The following is a 17834-nucleotide window of genomic DNA, read 5'->3' on the forward strand; positions in this document are numbered from 1 at the left end:
TCTTGTCCTATGTCTTGCTTGTTTCATTTAGCAGTATAGTTTGACGATTTCTTCATGTCAATAATAATAGAGCTACATCATTATTTTATTTTATTTTATTTTATTTATTTATTTACGGCTGCGTTGGGTCTTCATTGCTGCATGCAGGCTTTCTCTAGTTGTGGCAAGCGGGGGCTACTCTTTGTTGCAGTGCGCAGGCTTCTCAGGGCAGTGGCTTCTCTTGTTGTGGAGCACGGGCTCTAGGCGCACGGGCTTCAGTAGTTGTGGCACATGGGCTCAGTAGTTGTGGCGCACGGGCTTAGTTGCTCCACGGCATGTGGGATCTTCCTGGACCAGGGCTCAAACCCGTGTCCCCTGCCTTGGCAGGTGGATTCTTAACCACTGTGCCACCAGGGAAGCCCTATTTTATTTTTTAATTGTGGTAAAATATACGTAAGATAAATTTTACTATTTTAACCAATTTTAAGTGTACAATTCAGTGGCATTAAGTACATTGACAATGTTGGGCAACCACCACCACTATCCATCTCCAGAACTTTTTCATCATCCCGAACAGAAACTCTGTCCCCATTAAGCAATAACTCCCCATTTCCCTTTCTCTACACCCTGGTAACCTCTAATATACTTCTATGAATTTGCATCGTCTAGGTACTTCATTTAAATAGAGTTGTACAATATTTATCCTTTTGTGTCTGGCTTATTTCACTTAGCATAATGTGTTCACGGTTCCTCCATGTTGTAGGATATCTCAGGACTTTATTCCTTTTTATGGCTGATAGTGTTCCATTGTATGTATAGACTGCAATTAGTTTATCCATTCACCCATTGATGGATGTTGGCTTTTTTCCATCTTTTGGCTATTTTGAATAATGCTGCTATGAACATTGATGTACAGGTATCTCTTTGAGTCCATGTTTTCACTTCTCTTGGGTACATACCTAGGAGTGGAATTTCTGAGTCATGTGATGATTCTGTGTTTAACATTTTGAGGAACCACCAAACTGTTTTCCACAGTGGGTGCACCATTTTACTTTCCCATGAACAGTAGAGGGTTCCAATTTTTCCACATCCTCACCAAAACTTATTTTCTATTTTTTATGTTTAAGCATCCTACCGTTTGAAAAGTGATATCTCATTGTGGTTTTGATTTCCATTTCCCAGATGACTAATGATGTTGAACATCTTGTGTGCTTATTGGTCCTTGTATATCTTCTTTGGAAAAAGTCTATTCAAGTCCTTTGCTCACTTTTTAAATGGATTATTTTTTGTTGTTGTTGACGTGTAAGAGTTCTTTATATACTCTGGATATTAATCCCTTATCAGATATATGATTTGCAAATTTTTTCCTCCCGTTCTGTGGATTGTCTTTTAGTCTTGATAGTGTTCTTTGATGTAGTTTTGATGAAGTCCAACTAATCTATTTTTTTTCTTTTGTTACTGGTGCTTTTGGTGTCATACTTTAAAAAAATTGCCAAATTTGAAGTTATGAAAAATCTCCCCTATGATTTCTTCTCAGAGTTTTAGTTTTAGCTCTTAAATTTAAATCATTGATTCACTTTGAGTTAATTTTTAAATATGGTGTAAGGTAAGGGTTCAACTTCATTTTTTTTTAAACAAACCAGTTTTTATTTAATTAATTAATTAATTTATTTATTTTGGTTGTGCCGGGTCTTAGTTGCGGCACACGGGATCCTCGTCGCGGCATGCTGGATCCTTAGTTGTGGCATGTGGACTTCTTAGTTGCAGCATGAGGACTTCTCAGTTGCAGCATGAGGACTCTTAGTTTCAGCATACGAACTCCTAGTTGCGGCATGCATGCGGGATCCAGTTCCCTGACCAGTGATCGAACCTGGGCCCCCTGCATTGGGAACGCAGAGTCTTACCCACCGGACCACCAGGGAAGTCCCTCAACTTCATTTTTGTGTGTGTGGGTATCCAGTTTTTTCTAGTACCTTTTATTGAAAAGACTCTTTTTCCATTGAGTGGTCTGGGCACCTTTGTGGACAATCAATTGACCATATGTGTGAGGGTTTATTTCTAGGATCTGTTCTATCTGTGGGTCTAAATGTGTGTCCTTATGCCGTTAGCACACTCTTTTGATTACTGTAACTTTGTAGTACTTTTGAAATTGGGAAGTGTGAGCCCTCCAAATTTGTTCTTTTTCAACATTGTTTTGTTTTTTGTTTTTTTTTTTTTAAAGATTGATTGATTGATTGATTGATTGCTATGTTGGGTCTTCATTTCTGTGCTAGGGCTTTCTCTAGTTGCGGCAAGCGGGGGCCACTCTTCATCATGGTGCGCGGGCCTCTCACTATCGTGGCCTCTCTTGTTGCGGAGCACAGGCTCCAGACGCGCAGGCTCAGTAGTTGTGGCTCACGGGCCTAGTTGCTCCGCGGCATGTGGGATCTTCCCAGACCAGGGCTCAAACCCATGTCCCCTGCATTAGCAGGCAGATTTTCAACCACTGCGCCACCAGGGAAGCCCTTGTTTTTTTTTTTTTAATTCTATTTTTTTAATTTATTTTTTGGCTGCGTTGGGTCTTCGGTGCTGCGTGTGAGCTTTCTCTAGTTGCAGCGAGCGGGGGCTACTCTTTGTTGCAGTGTGCGGGCTTCTCATTGCGGTGGCTTCTCTTACTGTGGCTCTAGGTGTGTGGGCTTCAGTAGTTGTGGCTTGCAGGCTCCAGAGCGCAGGCTCAGTAGTTGTGGCACATGGGCTCAGTAGTTGTGGCGCATGGGCTTAGTTGCTCCACGGCATGTGGGATCTTCCCAGACCAGGGATCAAACCCATGTCCCCTGCATTGGCAGGCGGATTCTTAACCACTGCGCCGCCAGGGAAGTCCCTCGAGATAGTTTTGGCTATTTGGGGTCCCTTGAAATTCCATATGAATTTTAGTATGGGTTTTTCTGTTTCTGTAAAAAACGCTGTTGTTATTTTAATAAGGATTACATTGAATGAGCATATTATCATCTTAACAATGTTCAGTCTTCCAGTCCATGAACATGGGCTATCTTTCCATTTATTTAGGTCTTCTTTAATTTCTTTCAGCAATGTTATGCAGCTTTTAATGTATAAGTCTTTTGCCCCCTTGGTTAAATTTATTCCTAAGTACTTTTTTCTGTTTGATTACTTCTGCCTGATCAGCCAACAACATTATGATAATTCACATTATCTACATCAAGCAACTATCACAACGGTAACAATAATAGCTGTTATTATTGAATGTCTGCCATATGTTGGGCCCTGTTCTTGGAATTTTTCGTAATTTGTCTCTGATCCTTGAAAAACCTTTCCCATTTTACAGATGAAAAAAATTGAGACTCAGAAAGATGAAATGACTCACCAAAGACCACACAGTTAGTAAATGACAGAACCCTTGCTATTCTAGGTTTTTTGGCTCTAATACTCGTAGGCTCTTTTGCTGTAGCATTCCAACATCTTTATCTTTATCATTGTTTCCTTGTAGGATGACATGCACCTGGTGATACGAAAACAGCTCTCTAGCACCATGTTCAAGTACAAGCTCATTGGTATTATTGGTGCTGTCACTATGGCTGGCATCATAGCGGCAGACAGGTATGCATGGAAATTCTGATTTCTGTGGCTCATGGTCAGTTAATCAAGTTGCTGTCTTACAAAATAAATTGTCACATTGTGTAGACATCATTGTAACAGAAAACATTAAAACCATAATAAGAGAAGTGAGCAAATGTTTGTTGCCACTTTTCCATGTTGCAGCATGTGGGATCTTTCGTTGCAGTGCGTGGGATCTTTCATCGCAGTGCGTGAACTCTTCGTTGTGGTGCGTGGGCCTCTCTCTAGTTGTGGTGCACAGGCTCCAGAGCGTGCGTGCTCAGTAGTTGCAGCATGTGGGCTCTCTCGTTGTGGCGCATGGACTCTAGAGCTCACGGGCTTAGTTGCCCTGCGGCATTTGGGATCCTAGTTCCCCAACCAGGAATCGAACCCCGTCCCCTGCGTTGGAAGGCGGATTCTTAATCACTGGACCACCAGGGAAGTCCCCCATGTTCCTTCTAATCTTGACTGTATATACTACATATAATTTTTACAGAATTGCGATCACAGTCATTACATTCTGATGGTTTAAAACTAGGGATTGCTAAGAAATTAAGTTCTAGAAATGTTTCTAAAAAAGGGAAACCCTGATCTTCTGGGATGCATTCTTCTGCATCTGCTCCAGTCCTGGGCACTAGACAGTACAGGTTTCTTCACTGCTGTGTTATTCCTGTCTGGAACACCATGTTTGATATAAATAAAGTCTTCCTGTGGATTTTTCCCCCTTTGCACTTTGATGCCACAATTGTAACACCTAAAAGAAGCTTGAGGCTTGATAAGTTGTTACCATTGCAAAATGAGATTGGAATTTAGTTCATGCTTCTTGGAAATGATTTGTCATGAATTCCTGGGACCTCAGGAAACATCCTTAGAGTCAGCATTAGCAATCCGTAGAGGCTGCATAGTATACTCGTTAAAAGTTCATTCTCTGGAGCCATACTGCTTGCCTGGGGTGAAATACTGGCTCCGTTATTTATTAGTTGAATGATCTTGGGTAAGTTACTTTACCTCTCTGTGCCTTTGTATTCTCACATCTGTGAAATAAAGATATTAATAGTATTTACTTCATAGAGTTGTTGAGAGCATTAAATAGTTAGAACAATGCCGAGTGCTTGCCCTTATGATTTTTACTAATTTAATGTACCCTTAAAAAAATCTAAGATAACCATCGTTTGCTCTAATCCACATTTTGTATGGTCTAAATAAATACTTGGGGACTTGCTTGGTGGTCCAGTGGTTAAGACTCCATGCTCCCAATGTAGGGGGCCTGGGTTCCATCCCTGGTCAGGGAACCAGATCCCGCATGCTGCATCAAAGACCTGGTGCAGCTAAATAAATAAATATTTTAAAAACAAACAAACTTGTCTGTGCTTTCGTGCACTTTTATCTCCACCCCGATCCCAAGGAAGGCACATTTCTTAAATTCATTGCCATTTGTTACAAAATATTACAAAAATGAGTCTAAAATAATGTTTTTAGAAGTAGATCTTCCAGTTTGACCCCAGGGAGAGGAGACCTCAGCAGTGAACAGTGTACACAGGTAAGTTCTTGTCGTGTAGTTGGATATGTTTATGAGTAACTGAGGAATTGCTTCTGGTCACTGTCACCTTGCCAGAAAGAAGGCTTCTTTTTTCAAAATATGTTTTCCTGAACTCATAGCTTTGGTAATTTGTACCACTCTTTTGGCCTTTAGAATCCACTGGCTTGGGTTGTATTTTAGTTCTGTATCTGTCTGATCTTCCTAATTAAATTGTAAATTCCTAGAGAGCAAAAAAGGTGGGTCATGTTTGAGAGTAGCAGATTGACTGGAGCATAGGGACAAGTAAGTGAGTAATTGGAGAGTTGGAGGTAAAGCTAGTTCGGAGATAGAAAACAGAGAGCTCTGAATGTGAATCAAGACATTTTGATTTAATTTTTACACAGAGGTAGTCCTTAAGGGTTTCTTAGCATAGAAATGGCATAATCCAAGCTTCGCTTTAGAGAAATTAATCAGGTTCATGTGTCTGATGGATTGGAAAAGAGATGAGATTCAAAAGAGAGGGATTGGTCTGGAGGCCTAGGGAAAACCTCAGGTGAGAGGTGGTGATAAGAGCTTTGCCAGTGAAATCGGAAAGGGAAAAACTTACTACTGAATGGGGTGAATGGTGTTTAATTAGGAAGCATTGGCAGCCCAAGGACTGGACCATTCTTTCTCTTCGACTGCTCCAGGTGACCTCCTTGCTACAGTTGGTTCATTCCTGCAGTGAGCAGTCTCCTCAGGCCTCTGCACTTTATTATGATGAATTTGCCAACCTGATCCAAGGCAGAAAGCTGGCTCCAAAAGTGCTGGTATGTCCAAGTATCTTTTCTTAAAGCAATGAAGCATGAGGGCTGCTTTACTATACATTCTTCAAACCCTTCTCTCTGTTGTGCTGCAAAAATAACAAGATCTTCCTGTGAGCTCTCCCATATTCTAATTGGGAAGGCTGTTCTGACTCACTCGGCCCCAGGCCTCTCCTCTGAGGCCTCCTTCACATAATAAAAATAAGGGATGAGGATGATGAACATGTGGTTAATGATGTTGTTGAAAGCCACCATCTGTTCTGTGCCAAGCACTGTGTCAAGCATTTTTCATGTATTATGTCTATTCCACATCAGAATGATGAGGTATGTATTATTGTTATTTTCAGAAATGAGGAAACTGAGGCTTTAGAAAGGTTAATAGTTTATTTAGGGCTTTATAGCACATATACCCTGGTCTACACAGCCTTTTTTGTTTGTTTGCTTCCTGAAGGAATGGGCTGGGCAAACCATCTTTAATGATTTCCAGGATGCCTTTGTGGTGGACATCTGTGTTGTTCCAGAAGGGTAAGTACCGTTTACCCACTGACATGGTTGTACTGGTAAAGAAATTATGTCAGTTATGTCAGTTGCTGGTGCAAACCTCAGAATGTCTTGACCTCAGCCAAGTCTAGCCCACTCCCACAACTTCCCTCCTCCCAACCCCAGCACCCCAGCACCCCCAGCTCCACGATTGCTAGAAGATTCCCCACTTGTTCTTTCTCCTCTTTCTCACTTCTCCTCATAACAGAGGAGATTAGTTTGTTCTAGTGGTTTCTCCCATAGACTTGCCATACCCTTGAATTGCGGTATCAGATTCTGGGTTCTCTCCACAGTGACTATCCATTTCCCGTGAAAGCTCTGTACGGACTAGAAGACTATGATAGTTGTGATGGGATTGCCATCAACCTCCTGCCACTGTTGTTCTCTCAGGACTTTGTGAAAGATGGGGGTAGACTGACTTCGCAGGAATCAGACCAAAAGTCAGTACACTTTTTCTTCTCTAAAACCTCTGTTGGTATTTTGAATGTTCACGGGGAATGCCGCAGTTCTTGCAGTCTCTTGAGAACTTGATTGAAAAGGATTTCTCCCAAGACAGGTGGTATATGGATGGGTTACTAAGAATGGGGCAGACTCCTTGTTTTCTCCCGGACCCTGGGTTTGGGATTTGCATTGAGTCATGACAGCCAACAGATATTCTGTGAGGCTGCTTTTGTTTCTGTTCCTTTTTCCCGCCCATGAACATGTTTGTCTATCTCTGCCACTCTTAACCCCTCCTTCCGTCTTATCTCCGCTTTCTCCTAACACATGGACATTCAGTCTACTTACCTCTGTCTTCCTCCAATTCAGTTCATTATTTATTTGCTGAGCATCCATTACATTCCTTGTTATATGTTCTTAAAAGTAGACATTTATTTTGGGCAAACCTCCTTAATTATAAGGTTGGGCTCCCTATAAACATGGACTAATGTGTCTATAAACTGTGGTCTAGAAATGGATTTTTCCTTCCCAGATTGGTTTCTCCGTTGTGCCTGGCTCCCTACTTCCGGTTACTGAGACTTTGTGTGGACAGACAACATAATGGAAACTTGGAGGAGATTGATGGTTTATTAGGTATAGGATGAAGTTATCAGATCCTTTCTTCTTTGTAACCTTTCTTTGGTAAACTTAGGGAAGGGGCGGACTGGTACATGTGTGTGTGGGAAGGAATTTTTTAACTTCACAGAGACTTTTAGATTATATTTGTTGACTGCTGCATGATATGGAAGTATTTTTCAGACTAATCAAAGCTTGACCTTCAAATACTAGTTAAAGGGGAAAGTAAGTAGAAGGAGAGCTAGCTCTAGGGGCAGCATCCAGGTTCTGTTGACTTGAACTAAAGGGGATTAGAAATGTTTGTTCTTCTCTTTCAGACTGTCCTATATTCCTCACTGACCTGGAGCCTGGAGAGAGACTGGAGTCCATGTCTGTTAAAGAGCGTTCATTCATATGTTCACTTATATTTCTTGCTCTCAACTGGTTCCGAGAGGTGAGCAGAGTTACTAGGACAATTCACTTACTGTCTGTAGTTTCTCTTGAAAGGAAACTGTTTTCTTGGTTCCACGAGGCTCCTTAAAAATTCTTCACCAACCACTAACCCCTGTGTGTTTCTGCAGAGGTTGTATCCTACCCTTCCCTAATCATATGCACCTCCTGATGCAGCAAAATCAAAATACTTAGAATTCACTTACTGTTGCCCATGCTTTACTACCTCCAAGCCTTTTCACGGTAATCTACTTCTGCCTGGAATAACTTCATCTTCACCACTGTGAAAATACTGTCCCTCCTTACATCGGTATGCACTTAATGTTTCAATTTAGTGAGATCAAGTGAATGATCATTTTCACTTTGCTTTAGAATATGTTTGTGCTTAATGAAATGCACAATAATAATGAAATATAATGAAAATGAAATGCAGAAAATGATGGTAACATCTTACATCTATATCACACTTCCTTTCTCATGCATTTTATTTCTGAGAATGTTTATTCACTTGAAATATCTCTTATCCTGACAACTGTATTATGATGTAGGCAGGATGGGTATTATTATCCTCGTTTTACACATATGGAATTGCAGGTACAGAGAGTTCAAAGTCATTAAAATTTACCAAACACACGTGCCAAATGCTGGGCTAGTTTCTTTATTCACACTTAATCCATACGACTGCATTCCAATTTTATAGCTGAAGAAATAAAAGCTCAGAAAGGTTAAAGACTTGGCCAAGGTCACACAACTAGTAAGTAGCAGACTAGGATCTGTTTCACCGAAGTGTGTACTTTCTAGCTATTGTGCTGTTCCACCTTGTTACTTAACTAGAAATAAGTAGAACCAGGATTAGAAGTTAGATCTCCTCTATTGGCCCAGGGCTTTTTTCTTTACAGCACCTTGCTGAAAACACTTTGACATTTCTCACTAGACTCACAGATCCTGTCACCAAACAACTCTTTTAGCTCTTGCTGAATAACGCAAACAAGGTTAAAATCTGAACAGTTCACAGTGTGAGAATATAATTTTTACTTCCACAGGTTGTAAATGCCTTCTGTCGGCAAACGTTGCCCGAGATGAAGGTGAAGGTGCTCACCCGGTTAAAGCACATTGTAGAGCTGCAGCAACTCCTGGAAAAGCACTTGGCAGGTGAGGGAAGGGTCCTGTATTGTAGCCCTGCTGGGCAGTGGTGAGGAGATAGCAGAGTTAGCTTTTAAGCCAGACTCAACGATAGCTGCCCCCTACTCGTGGGGCAAGAAAATGGTTGCTCAACAAAAATTTTTAAAAATGAGTACATCGGACTTCCCTGGTGGTGCAGTGGTTAAGAATCCACCTGCCAACGCAGGGGACATGGGTTCGATCCCTGGTCCAGGAAGATCCCACATGCCGCGGAGCAACTAAGCCCATGTGCCACAACTACTGAGCCTGTGCTCTAGAGCCCGCGAGCCACAACTGCTGAGCCTGCATGCCACAACTACTGAAGCCCACGCCTAGAGCCCATGCTCCGCAACAAGAGAAGCCACCACAATGAGAAGCCCATGCACCGCAATGAAGAGTAGCCCCTGCTCACCGCAACTAGAGAAAGCCCGCGTGCAGCAACAAAGACCCGACACAGCCAAAAATAAATAAATAAATAAATAAAATTAAAAAAAAAAAAAAAAGAATACATCCATTTTCCTCCCATTGTTATCTCCAGGAAACCTTGGTGTTTAATACAAGATATAAAACATTGGTTGGGCTTTTTGTAAATTACATTGCTTCTTTGGATGTCAAACTTCCAGTGCCCTTTGCCTTCTTGAACATCATTATGAACCAGGAATACAGCTGAGAGGCCTCTTAATACCTTCTGGCCATTAAGAAAACTTGTCATTTTAGAGTGCTAGCTTTGGGACTTCCCTGGTGGTCCAGTGGGTAAGACTCCCCGCTCCCAATGCAGGGGGCCCGGATTTGATCCCTGGTCGGGGAACTAGATCCCCACATGCATGCCGCAGCTAAGAAGCCCGCATGACACAACTAGGAGGTCCGCTTGCTGCAACGAAGATCCTGTGTGCTGCAACTAAGACCCGGCGCAGCCAAAAATAATTAATAAAAATAAAGTGCTAGCTTGATTCTCTGGGGAAAACATGGAGCCTCCCTCAGGCCCTCATCTAAATAATTGTGTGTAAAACAAACTGCTATGTGACCAAATATTGCTAATATCTTTAGATTTTAAATGTAAATTTATTTTTAGTTCTTATCTGCTTGGATGTTTTATATTGTTATAATGGTTTTACGTTGATTGATCATAATCAATTAATATGATATTCCTTTAAGTTATCTTTGGCTGTTTTACTATGCCCAAATGATTAACGTCAGATGACCTGAATGCATCTTGCAGGCAGTCAGCCATGCTTGGTAGTTCTGGAAACTAGTTTTTAGCTAATCGGGTGATTAGCATTCAAGTCTAGTAGTGGTATATGGTTGGTATACATTGAGCTTCCTGCTGTTTGTTTCAGTCACTCCAGACTATGTTCCTCCGCTTGCAAACTTTGACTTGGAAGCTTCAGAAGTAACACCTCATACCAGTACTGCTGTTTCAGCAAAAATCAGAATACAAGGAAATTTAGGTGAGTATGCTCTTCTTATTCTGTGTCTCCCTATGTGCCATGTTAAATTGACTTAGAGGTTATGTGCATCAAGGCATCAGTAATTGGAGAGATTATGTAACTGAACCCTTTCTTCGGCATGGTTATCAATGAACTATAATTTAGGGTTATAAAATTACCTCCTGTCTCTAGGTAGTCTTCAGCAAGTTGTTTCTTGAAGGCAGTGATATTTAGTAAACATGATTATTGATTATTTGAGTCACTTTTCTCTTCTTGAAACATAAGGAGGAAGGAAACGAAAAGCAGATGGCAGCAAAACATCCTCCCCTGACCCACTTTCAAAGGAGGATAATTCAGAATGCGACCCTGGACCATCTGATAGGAGCCCGCTGGAAAAGGTATTGGAATGACTGGTATCTATGAAGGTGTGTGACAGCCCAGTGAGATTAACGAAGGGCCAGCATTATCCTATGCATTTTACAGAGAGAAAGATTAGGGAAAAGAGAGGCAAACAAACTCTCCTAGGCCTTGGAGTGACCCTCTCAGTAGCAGAGTTTGGGTTAGACTCCGAACATTTATCACTACCACACACTGTTTTTGTAATTATTTTCTTGATTGTATTACTCCCTTTTTTGCACCCCAGGAGTAGTTTGAATTCTCTCTTGTACCAATTAGCAAATTCTGTGTTTGTATGTAGTTCAAGGTATACTTCTTTTAGCCTCTTTCCTCTTCCGATCCCAGATTATCTACTTCTCAATGAATTGACATAACATGAAATGCTTAGTACAGTTTCTTAATACAGATGCTTAACAAACAGTAGGTCCTTTTCCTGTAATTGTACCACCCACAGGGTAGGTTTGTGAAATTGCCTAAACCACATGGATCCCAATTATTTCTGTTTTTTAGGTACTGTTTATTGAGAATTTATGTGTAACTCCTCTAATCTTCCTAAAAACTCAAGCTTAGTATTGATATTTACATTTAATAGAGAGGAAACTAAGATCCAGAGAGGATAGGTGACTTGTGCTAAGTTACACAGTTAGTAAGTGCTTGAGCAAGGATTTGAAGCCAAATCTTTCCGGCCCCTAAGTTCATAGTTTTCTGTACCACATAGTGGTACAGATTTGTGCCTTGATTTGTCTAATAGTTCATCCCTAAGTGGAAACCAACTGAGTATCGATGTGTGACCTATATCCCAATATTACAGTAGGTGATCTGTTTCAGGAATATTTAAGGACTTTGGTAAAAGTTGGTAAAAGGATGTGATGAACTGTAACTTTTTGCATAAAATAAATGCACAATTGCATTTTGAAATCTTCATTTAAAATTAGATTAATATAGAAACCTTATTCTATTGGTTTCTGGTACTTTCTTCCCAGGAGTTCAGAGGGAAAGAAGAAAAGACATCAGTATCATTACAGAATTACCACGCTTTTTTCCGAGAACTGGACCTTGAGGTCTTCTCTATTCTGCATTGTGGGCTTGTGGCCAAGTTCATCTTAGATACTGAAATGCACACTGAAGTAAGTGACAGAGCTGAGATCCCAGAACTTAATCTTATTTCAGAAAGTTCCTCAGCTCTATTCCTATTTCCAAAAGAAAACCATGACCCTGGGAGAAGTTAGACTCTGGCTTCCAAAGCCTTTATATATGCAAGTGTGGATGAATAATCATCCTCATCATCTTGATGTTTATAAATCTAAGTTTTTTTTATAGTGCATTAGGCATTACAAAAGCTCATGCTAATGATGTGATCCTTACTTTACGTTACTAATAATAACCTATTTAGATTACTTTTGTGGAGCAACACTGTTCTGATTTATAGTTACACAATGCTCTTTTCACTTTTTCATGACATTTGTTCAGTATCCATGAGATGTTTGTTGAGGCCTTTTTTGTTTTTGACACAAATCTAGATATTGGCAATTCAGTATTACATAAGCATGACGCTTGCCTTCAGATACCTTATAATCTAATAAAAGAAGGAGACAGCTAGCAGTACGTGCTATATTGATGGTCTGAACCAAGTACCAGTGAAACTCTGAGGAGAGAATGGTATTTATAATGAAGTTGGAAGTAGAAGACATTTACACAGAGAAGGTACCTTTTGGTATGGGGTTTCACCAGAGAGTAGAGTTTTTCCAGGTTAAAAAAATTTTCTTGAGAAATAGCATGGATTTTTACCAAAGATTTTTCAAGAATGTAAGCTCCTTCAAAATAGAGTATTTTTTTTTTCAGTCTTTCTACGTCAGCTTGTACTTGGAGATTCTCCATAGTTGTATGTTGAGTGAAAAGTTTGAAGTGAGACTGTATTTGACTCATTCTACTTATGGTAGTGTAATATAGTTATAAGGATCCTGCCCAGACTTAATAGTAGCAAAACATTAGGTGAAAGAAAATATGAAAGAATTACTTAATGAACAGAGAAAAGCAAAATTCCCTTTAATTAGTCATTTTTTTATCCCAGGGTACTTAGGAAATGCATCACGGGTCCATAGCTGGAAGGATACACCAGAGGCATTTATTTCTAGAGCAAAAGTGTGTCTTCTAAAACTATACTGCCGGGACTTCCCTGGTGGTCCAGTGGGTGGGGCTCCGTGCTCCCAATGCAGGGGACTGGGGTTCGGTCCCTGGTCAGGGAACTGGGTCCCACATGCCGCAACTAAGACCTGGCGCAGCCAAAATTAAAAATAAATAAATAAATAAAACTATCCTGCCTCATTCCCATTTAATAATTTTAAATTTTGTTTTACTTAAGAAGTGCATGACTTTTTGATTTGTTGACAGAGCACTACAGCCATTTATATGACGTGGGGCAGAATTTCCCCCTTTTTTGGTAATGGTCAGATTCTTCACCCATTGTAAAGAGTAAACATGAAATATGTCCCCCAGAAAGATGGCTAGGACACGCTGGGAGTTGCTCTTTCCTTCCTCCTTGTGATAGGCTACAGAAGTTGTGCAGCTTCAGCCCCCTGAGCTGCTTTTCTTGCTGGAAGATCTCGCCCAGAAGCTGGAGAACATGCTAACACCTTCTGTGACCAGGAGATTCCCCTTCCTCAAGGTTAGTACAGGCAGGAGCACAGGCCCTGGCCTCTGGATTTGGAAACAAGGAGGTCTTAGTAGTGAGTAAGTTGTCACTTTCTCTGGTATTGTTTTTGGGTAGCATGGTGGTAACCCCATTGCCAGCCCACGTTCACCTTGCTTTAGAAAGGAACTCTGAAACAGAGAAAACAAAAAAGCCACCCAAAACAGAAAATGTATTTCTAAATGCTCTGAGCATTCCTGAATCCTGTTCTTTGCTTGGGTTTTGGTTTTAACACCCTCCCAAACTAAGCCCTTGCCCAAGCCTCAGCATAGTAGTCAGCTGTCTAGAGAAGTCCAGAATCTCCAGTGTGTATCTAATGGACAAATGCACGTAGCCTCTGGGGAAGCAGTGGGATGATACAAACGACAAAATGTGCAAGTTTTAGGTGTAAACGTTTAAAATTAGTATATCCAGTTACTTGATCCTTTCTTCTTACACTTACTATTTGCTGTACATTTTTATCAGCCTAAATGATTTCTATTTTCGTGTGAGTTTTATCTCATTAGTAATTTTGGGTCTATACTTCTCAAACACTGTACTCTATAAAAGCCAATCTCTTGGTTATTTGAAGATTGAGTGAGTTCCCTCTGTCAAAATATATCCCTAATTTCTTCTGTCCGTTCTACCTGGTAGCACAAGGTTTGATTAAACTCTATAATAAACTCTTAGTCTCAGAGAAGCTATCCAACAGTTCCTTCCCTCGTAACTCTGAATTTATTATAGAGCAAAGGAAACCGGAATATTGGATTCTCACATCTCCACCAGAGATCTGCCTCAGAAATCGCTCATAGTGTTGTTCAACTGCTGAGCCCCATGTGTAACCATCTGGAGAACATTCACAACTATTTTCAGGTCAGAAGCCTATCTTATCATTATAGAGACTTAGAAATCGCTTAATGAACAAGAGATTTCATTTTTGACTGAGAAATATTGAAGGAGAATGAGGGCAATTGCTGAAGCAACAGTCTTAAAAGCATTTTTCCCTTGTAGTGCTTAACTGCTAAGAATCATGGTGTAGTTGATGGACCAGGAATTAAAGGTCAAGAGTACCACATAATGTCTTCCTGCTATCAGAGGCTACTGCAGATTTTACATGGACTTTTTGCTTGGTGAGTATGTGGCAAGTACAGTAGGTAGAGATAATCAAGTATGTCCTTGCTTCTACTTGACAGTCACCAAGGCACTGAGGTATAGAAAAGAAGGAAAGGGCTCCAAAATTTTATGTAAATATGATGCTTATTCTTTCTGGAGTGTTTGTTTTTTTTTTAATTTTTTAAAATTAATTAATTAATTAATTAATTAATTTTTTTTTTTTGGCTGTGTTGGGTCTTCGTTTCTGTGCGAGGGCTCTCTCTAGTTGCAGCAAGCGGGGGCCACTCTTCATCGCGGTGCGCGGGCCTCTCACTATCGCGGCCTCTCTTGTTGCGGAGCACAGGCTCCAGACGCGCAGGCTCAGTAGTTGTGGCTCACGGGCCTAGTTGCTCCGCGGCATGTGGGATCTTCCCAGACCAGGGCTTGAACCTGTGTCCCCTGCATTGGCAGGCAGATTCTCAACCACTGCGCCACCAGGGAAGTCCTCTGGAGTGTTTTTGTCTGCATCATTTCATTTGGTCTTGCATGCTCTGTGTCTTATGGAGTCACTATTATTAACTCATCTGAAAATCAGATGACTTGCTCTTGGCTAACCTGTAACAGATCTGGCCGTCTGATTCTTAGTGAGTTTGCTGTGGCAACCTTTCCCTAATAGCACCAGAGAGACTGTCAGTTAAGAAGTTGTTATTAAACAAGTTGTAGATAAATTCCAGATTATGAGGTAAAGAGCTGAAGGCTGTGTAAGCTGGGGTGTTTAGGGATGCCTTCATGAAATCATGGGACTTCACGGGGCCCTTGGAGGGTAGATGGCTTTTTGGGAGGTAAAGGAAGAAACTGGAAAGCATGGCATGGACAAAAGTAGAAACGAGGGAGGTGTGTCCTTTAAATGCTTTTGTTCCTCAGGGCTGGGTCCTGGCCTCTCTGTTCTCATTATACAGGTTTCCTGGGCAGTCTCACCCAAGCTTAAATTCGTGCTAAAATTTAACTTCTGAGCTACCGGCATTTACCTCCAACTGCCTGCTCAGCACCCCGTTATAGATATGTCATTGACACCTCAGACTCATCACATCCAAAACAAGTGTTTCATCCTTCCCACCGCTCCTTCTGCTTTCCCTGGCTAGATAGATGGCACCACCAGTTGCTGAGCCAGAAACCAGGAGTTATTCTTTGTTCCTTCCTCTACTGTCTACCCTTTCTCTCTCACACATCTGATCACAGAATCCTGCTGAGTTTGTCTTCTAGATAACACCTAAATGACCACCTGTCCTCTCCTCCTCCACTGCTTCCAGACTTCTGTCGTCTCTCACCAGGACTGGATTAGTTTCACAGTTGGTCTCTCTGCCTCCAGCTGTCCTCTTTCGGTCCCTTCTTCACACAGCAGTTAAAGCGATCTTCCCAACACAAACCCGATCTTATCCTAGCGCAACTTTGGCTTCTGATTGCCGTTAGATTTCTCTTGAGTTCAAACTCTTTTACCCAGCTTCTAAGGCCTTTTATTATCTGACTCCTGCTATTCTACTCACTGTCTTGCACTCTGCCCTCCAGCTATACTGAATTAATTTCAGCACCCTGTATAGCTTTTACCTGGAAGGCTCCACACATACCCATCCTTCTACCAGGATCCTCACCCTCCTTGATCCCCAGTCTTTTCTAACTCATCCTTGAGATCTGGATTTAAACTGTACTTCCTCAGGGGCATCTTCCTTGACCCCCTAGGCCAGGTAAGTCTCCTTTCTGCCTCTCTTATCCCCATTTCTTTCCTAATACTCTTAAGATAAAACTGATCACATGTTATTATAATTACTTGTTGATCTGTCTTCCCTGCTGGACTCTGAGCTCCATGAAGGCAGAGACCAGCCATTGTCATATCCTCAGTACTTAAAAACAGTGCCTGACAAAGGATTTGAACTGATGCTGAAACAAGGAGATAAATGGATGGCAAATAAACACATGCAAAGATATTCAGCAGTATTAGTTGTTAAGGAAATGCAAGTAAAAATCACAAAATGGCTAAATTAAAAAGATTTACCTCGCCAAGTGTTGGCGAGGATGTAGAGCAACTGGAACTCTCACATGCTGCTGGTGCGACGGTACAATGGTACAGCCACTTTTGAAAACTGTTTGGCAGTTCCTTAAAAAGTTAGATATACACCTACCATTACAACCCAGCCATTTCATTCCTAGTATTGATCCGAGAGAAATGAAAACATGTGTCTACACAAAGGCTTGTGAATGAATGTTTATTACAGCTTTATTTGTAATAACCCCAAATTGGAAACAATTCAAATGTCCATCGAATAGTGAACAGATAAACAAATTGTGGTATGTGGATGTGGTAGAATACTACATTGCAACAACATGGATGAAAAAAGAATTATAGTGAAGAAAAACCAAGACCGTAAGAGTATGTAGTGTTTGATTCTATTTATATAAAATTCTAGAAGAAGCATATAATCTTGTAGTGACAGAAAACAGTTCAGTGGTTGCCTCGCATTGGGCGGGAGGATGGAAGGAGGGATGGATTACAAAGGAATACGAGGAAACTTTTGGGGGTAATAGATATGTTTATTATTTTCAGTGCAGTGGTGGTGTCATGGGTTTATATATAAGTCAGCTGATCAAATTCAGCATTTTAAATACATGCATTTTATTGTATGTCAATTATACTTTAATAAAGCCATCCCCACCTCCCACCTCCCCCCCCGAAAAACCTGCAGCCCATAAGAGGCCCTCAGAATTCATTTGTGGAAAGGAAGAGAGGCTACCACTGGTGATGTGGAAATGTTTCTAGAGGAGTGAAAGATCTAGGGGGTCAGATTGTGCTGCGCCTTGAAGGTATTTGAAGAAGGCAGAAGAATTTGAATGCTATCCAGGGAAGCAATTTTGGAGTTTTATGATCACAGCCATGATATAGTGAAAGCAGTGTTTTACGAAAATCCTTTTGGCAGCAGCATGCAGGACAAAGGGATTGGAAAGGCAACCAAAAAGACCAGTCAAAAGATGTTGACATGATCTGTGCATGGGATGATGATAAGGGCCTGGCCTAGAGTGATGGCCTTGGCTTGGAAAGGAAGGGACAATAGGAAAGATAATCTGAAGATAGAATTGTCAAGACTTGACTTAATACAGAAGAAGGAATAAGTTCTTTGCTGAAC

At 41.1% G+C, this 17834-nt stretch overlaps 1 protein-coding gene across 3 annotated transcripts in view; it reads left to right on the forward strand.

Moving 5' to 3' along the window:
* The window catches only part of FANCD2 (FA complementation group D2), a 55489-nt gene that overhangs the window by 25162 nt on the left and 12493 nt on the right, over positions 1–17834 (forward strand). For 2 of the 3 annotated variants that reach the window (XM_061197255.1, XM_061197258.1), the window contains exons 19-32: positions 3464–3573; positions 5050–5110; positions 5779–5898; positions 6344–6417; positions 6726–6872; positions 7403–7503; positions 7803–7918; positions 8958–9066; positions 10413–10523; positions 10788–10900; positions 11882–12025; positions 13447–13563; positions 14311–14439; positions 14578–14696. In XM_061197255.1, coding sequence (XP_061053238.1) covers positions 3464–3573; positions 5050–5110; positions 5779–5898; positions 6344–6417; positions 6726–6872; positions 7403–7503; positions 7803–7918; positions 8958–9066; positions 10413–10523; positions 10788–10900; positions 11882–12025; positions 13447–13563; positions 14311–14439; positions 14578–14696 — 1571 coding nt within the window. The remainder of the gene's footprint in view (positions 1–3463; positions 3574–5049; positions 5111–5778; positions 5899–6343; positions 6418–6725; positions 6873–7402; positions 7504–7802; positions 7919–8957; positions 9067–10412; positions 10524–10787; positions 10901–11881; positions 12026–13446; positions 13564–14310; positions 14440–14577; positions 14697–17834) is intronic. The other variant, XM_061197259.1, reaches the window with a different exon arrangement.

Source organism: Eubalaena glacialis, chromosome 7 (genome assembly GCF_028564815.1).
Source record: "Eubalaena glacialis isolate mEubGla1 chromosome 7, mEubGla1.1.hap2.+ XY, whole genome shotgun sequence".
NCBI lineage: Eukaryota > Metazoa > Chordata > Mammalia > Artiodactyla > Balaenidae > Eubalaena > Eubalaena glacialis.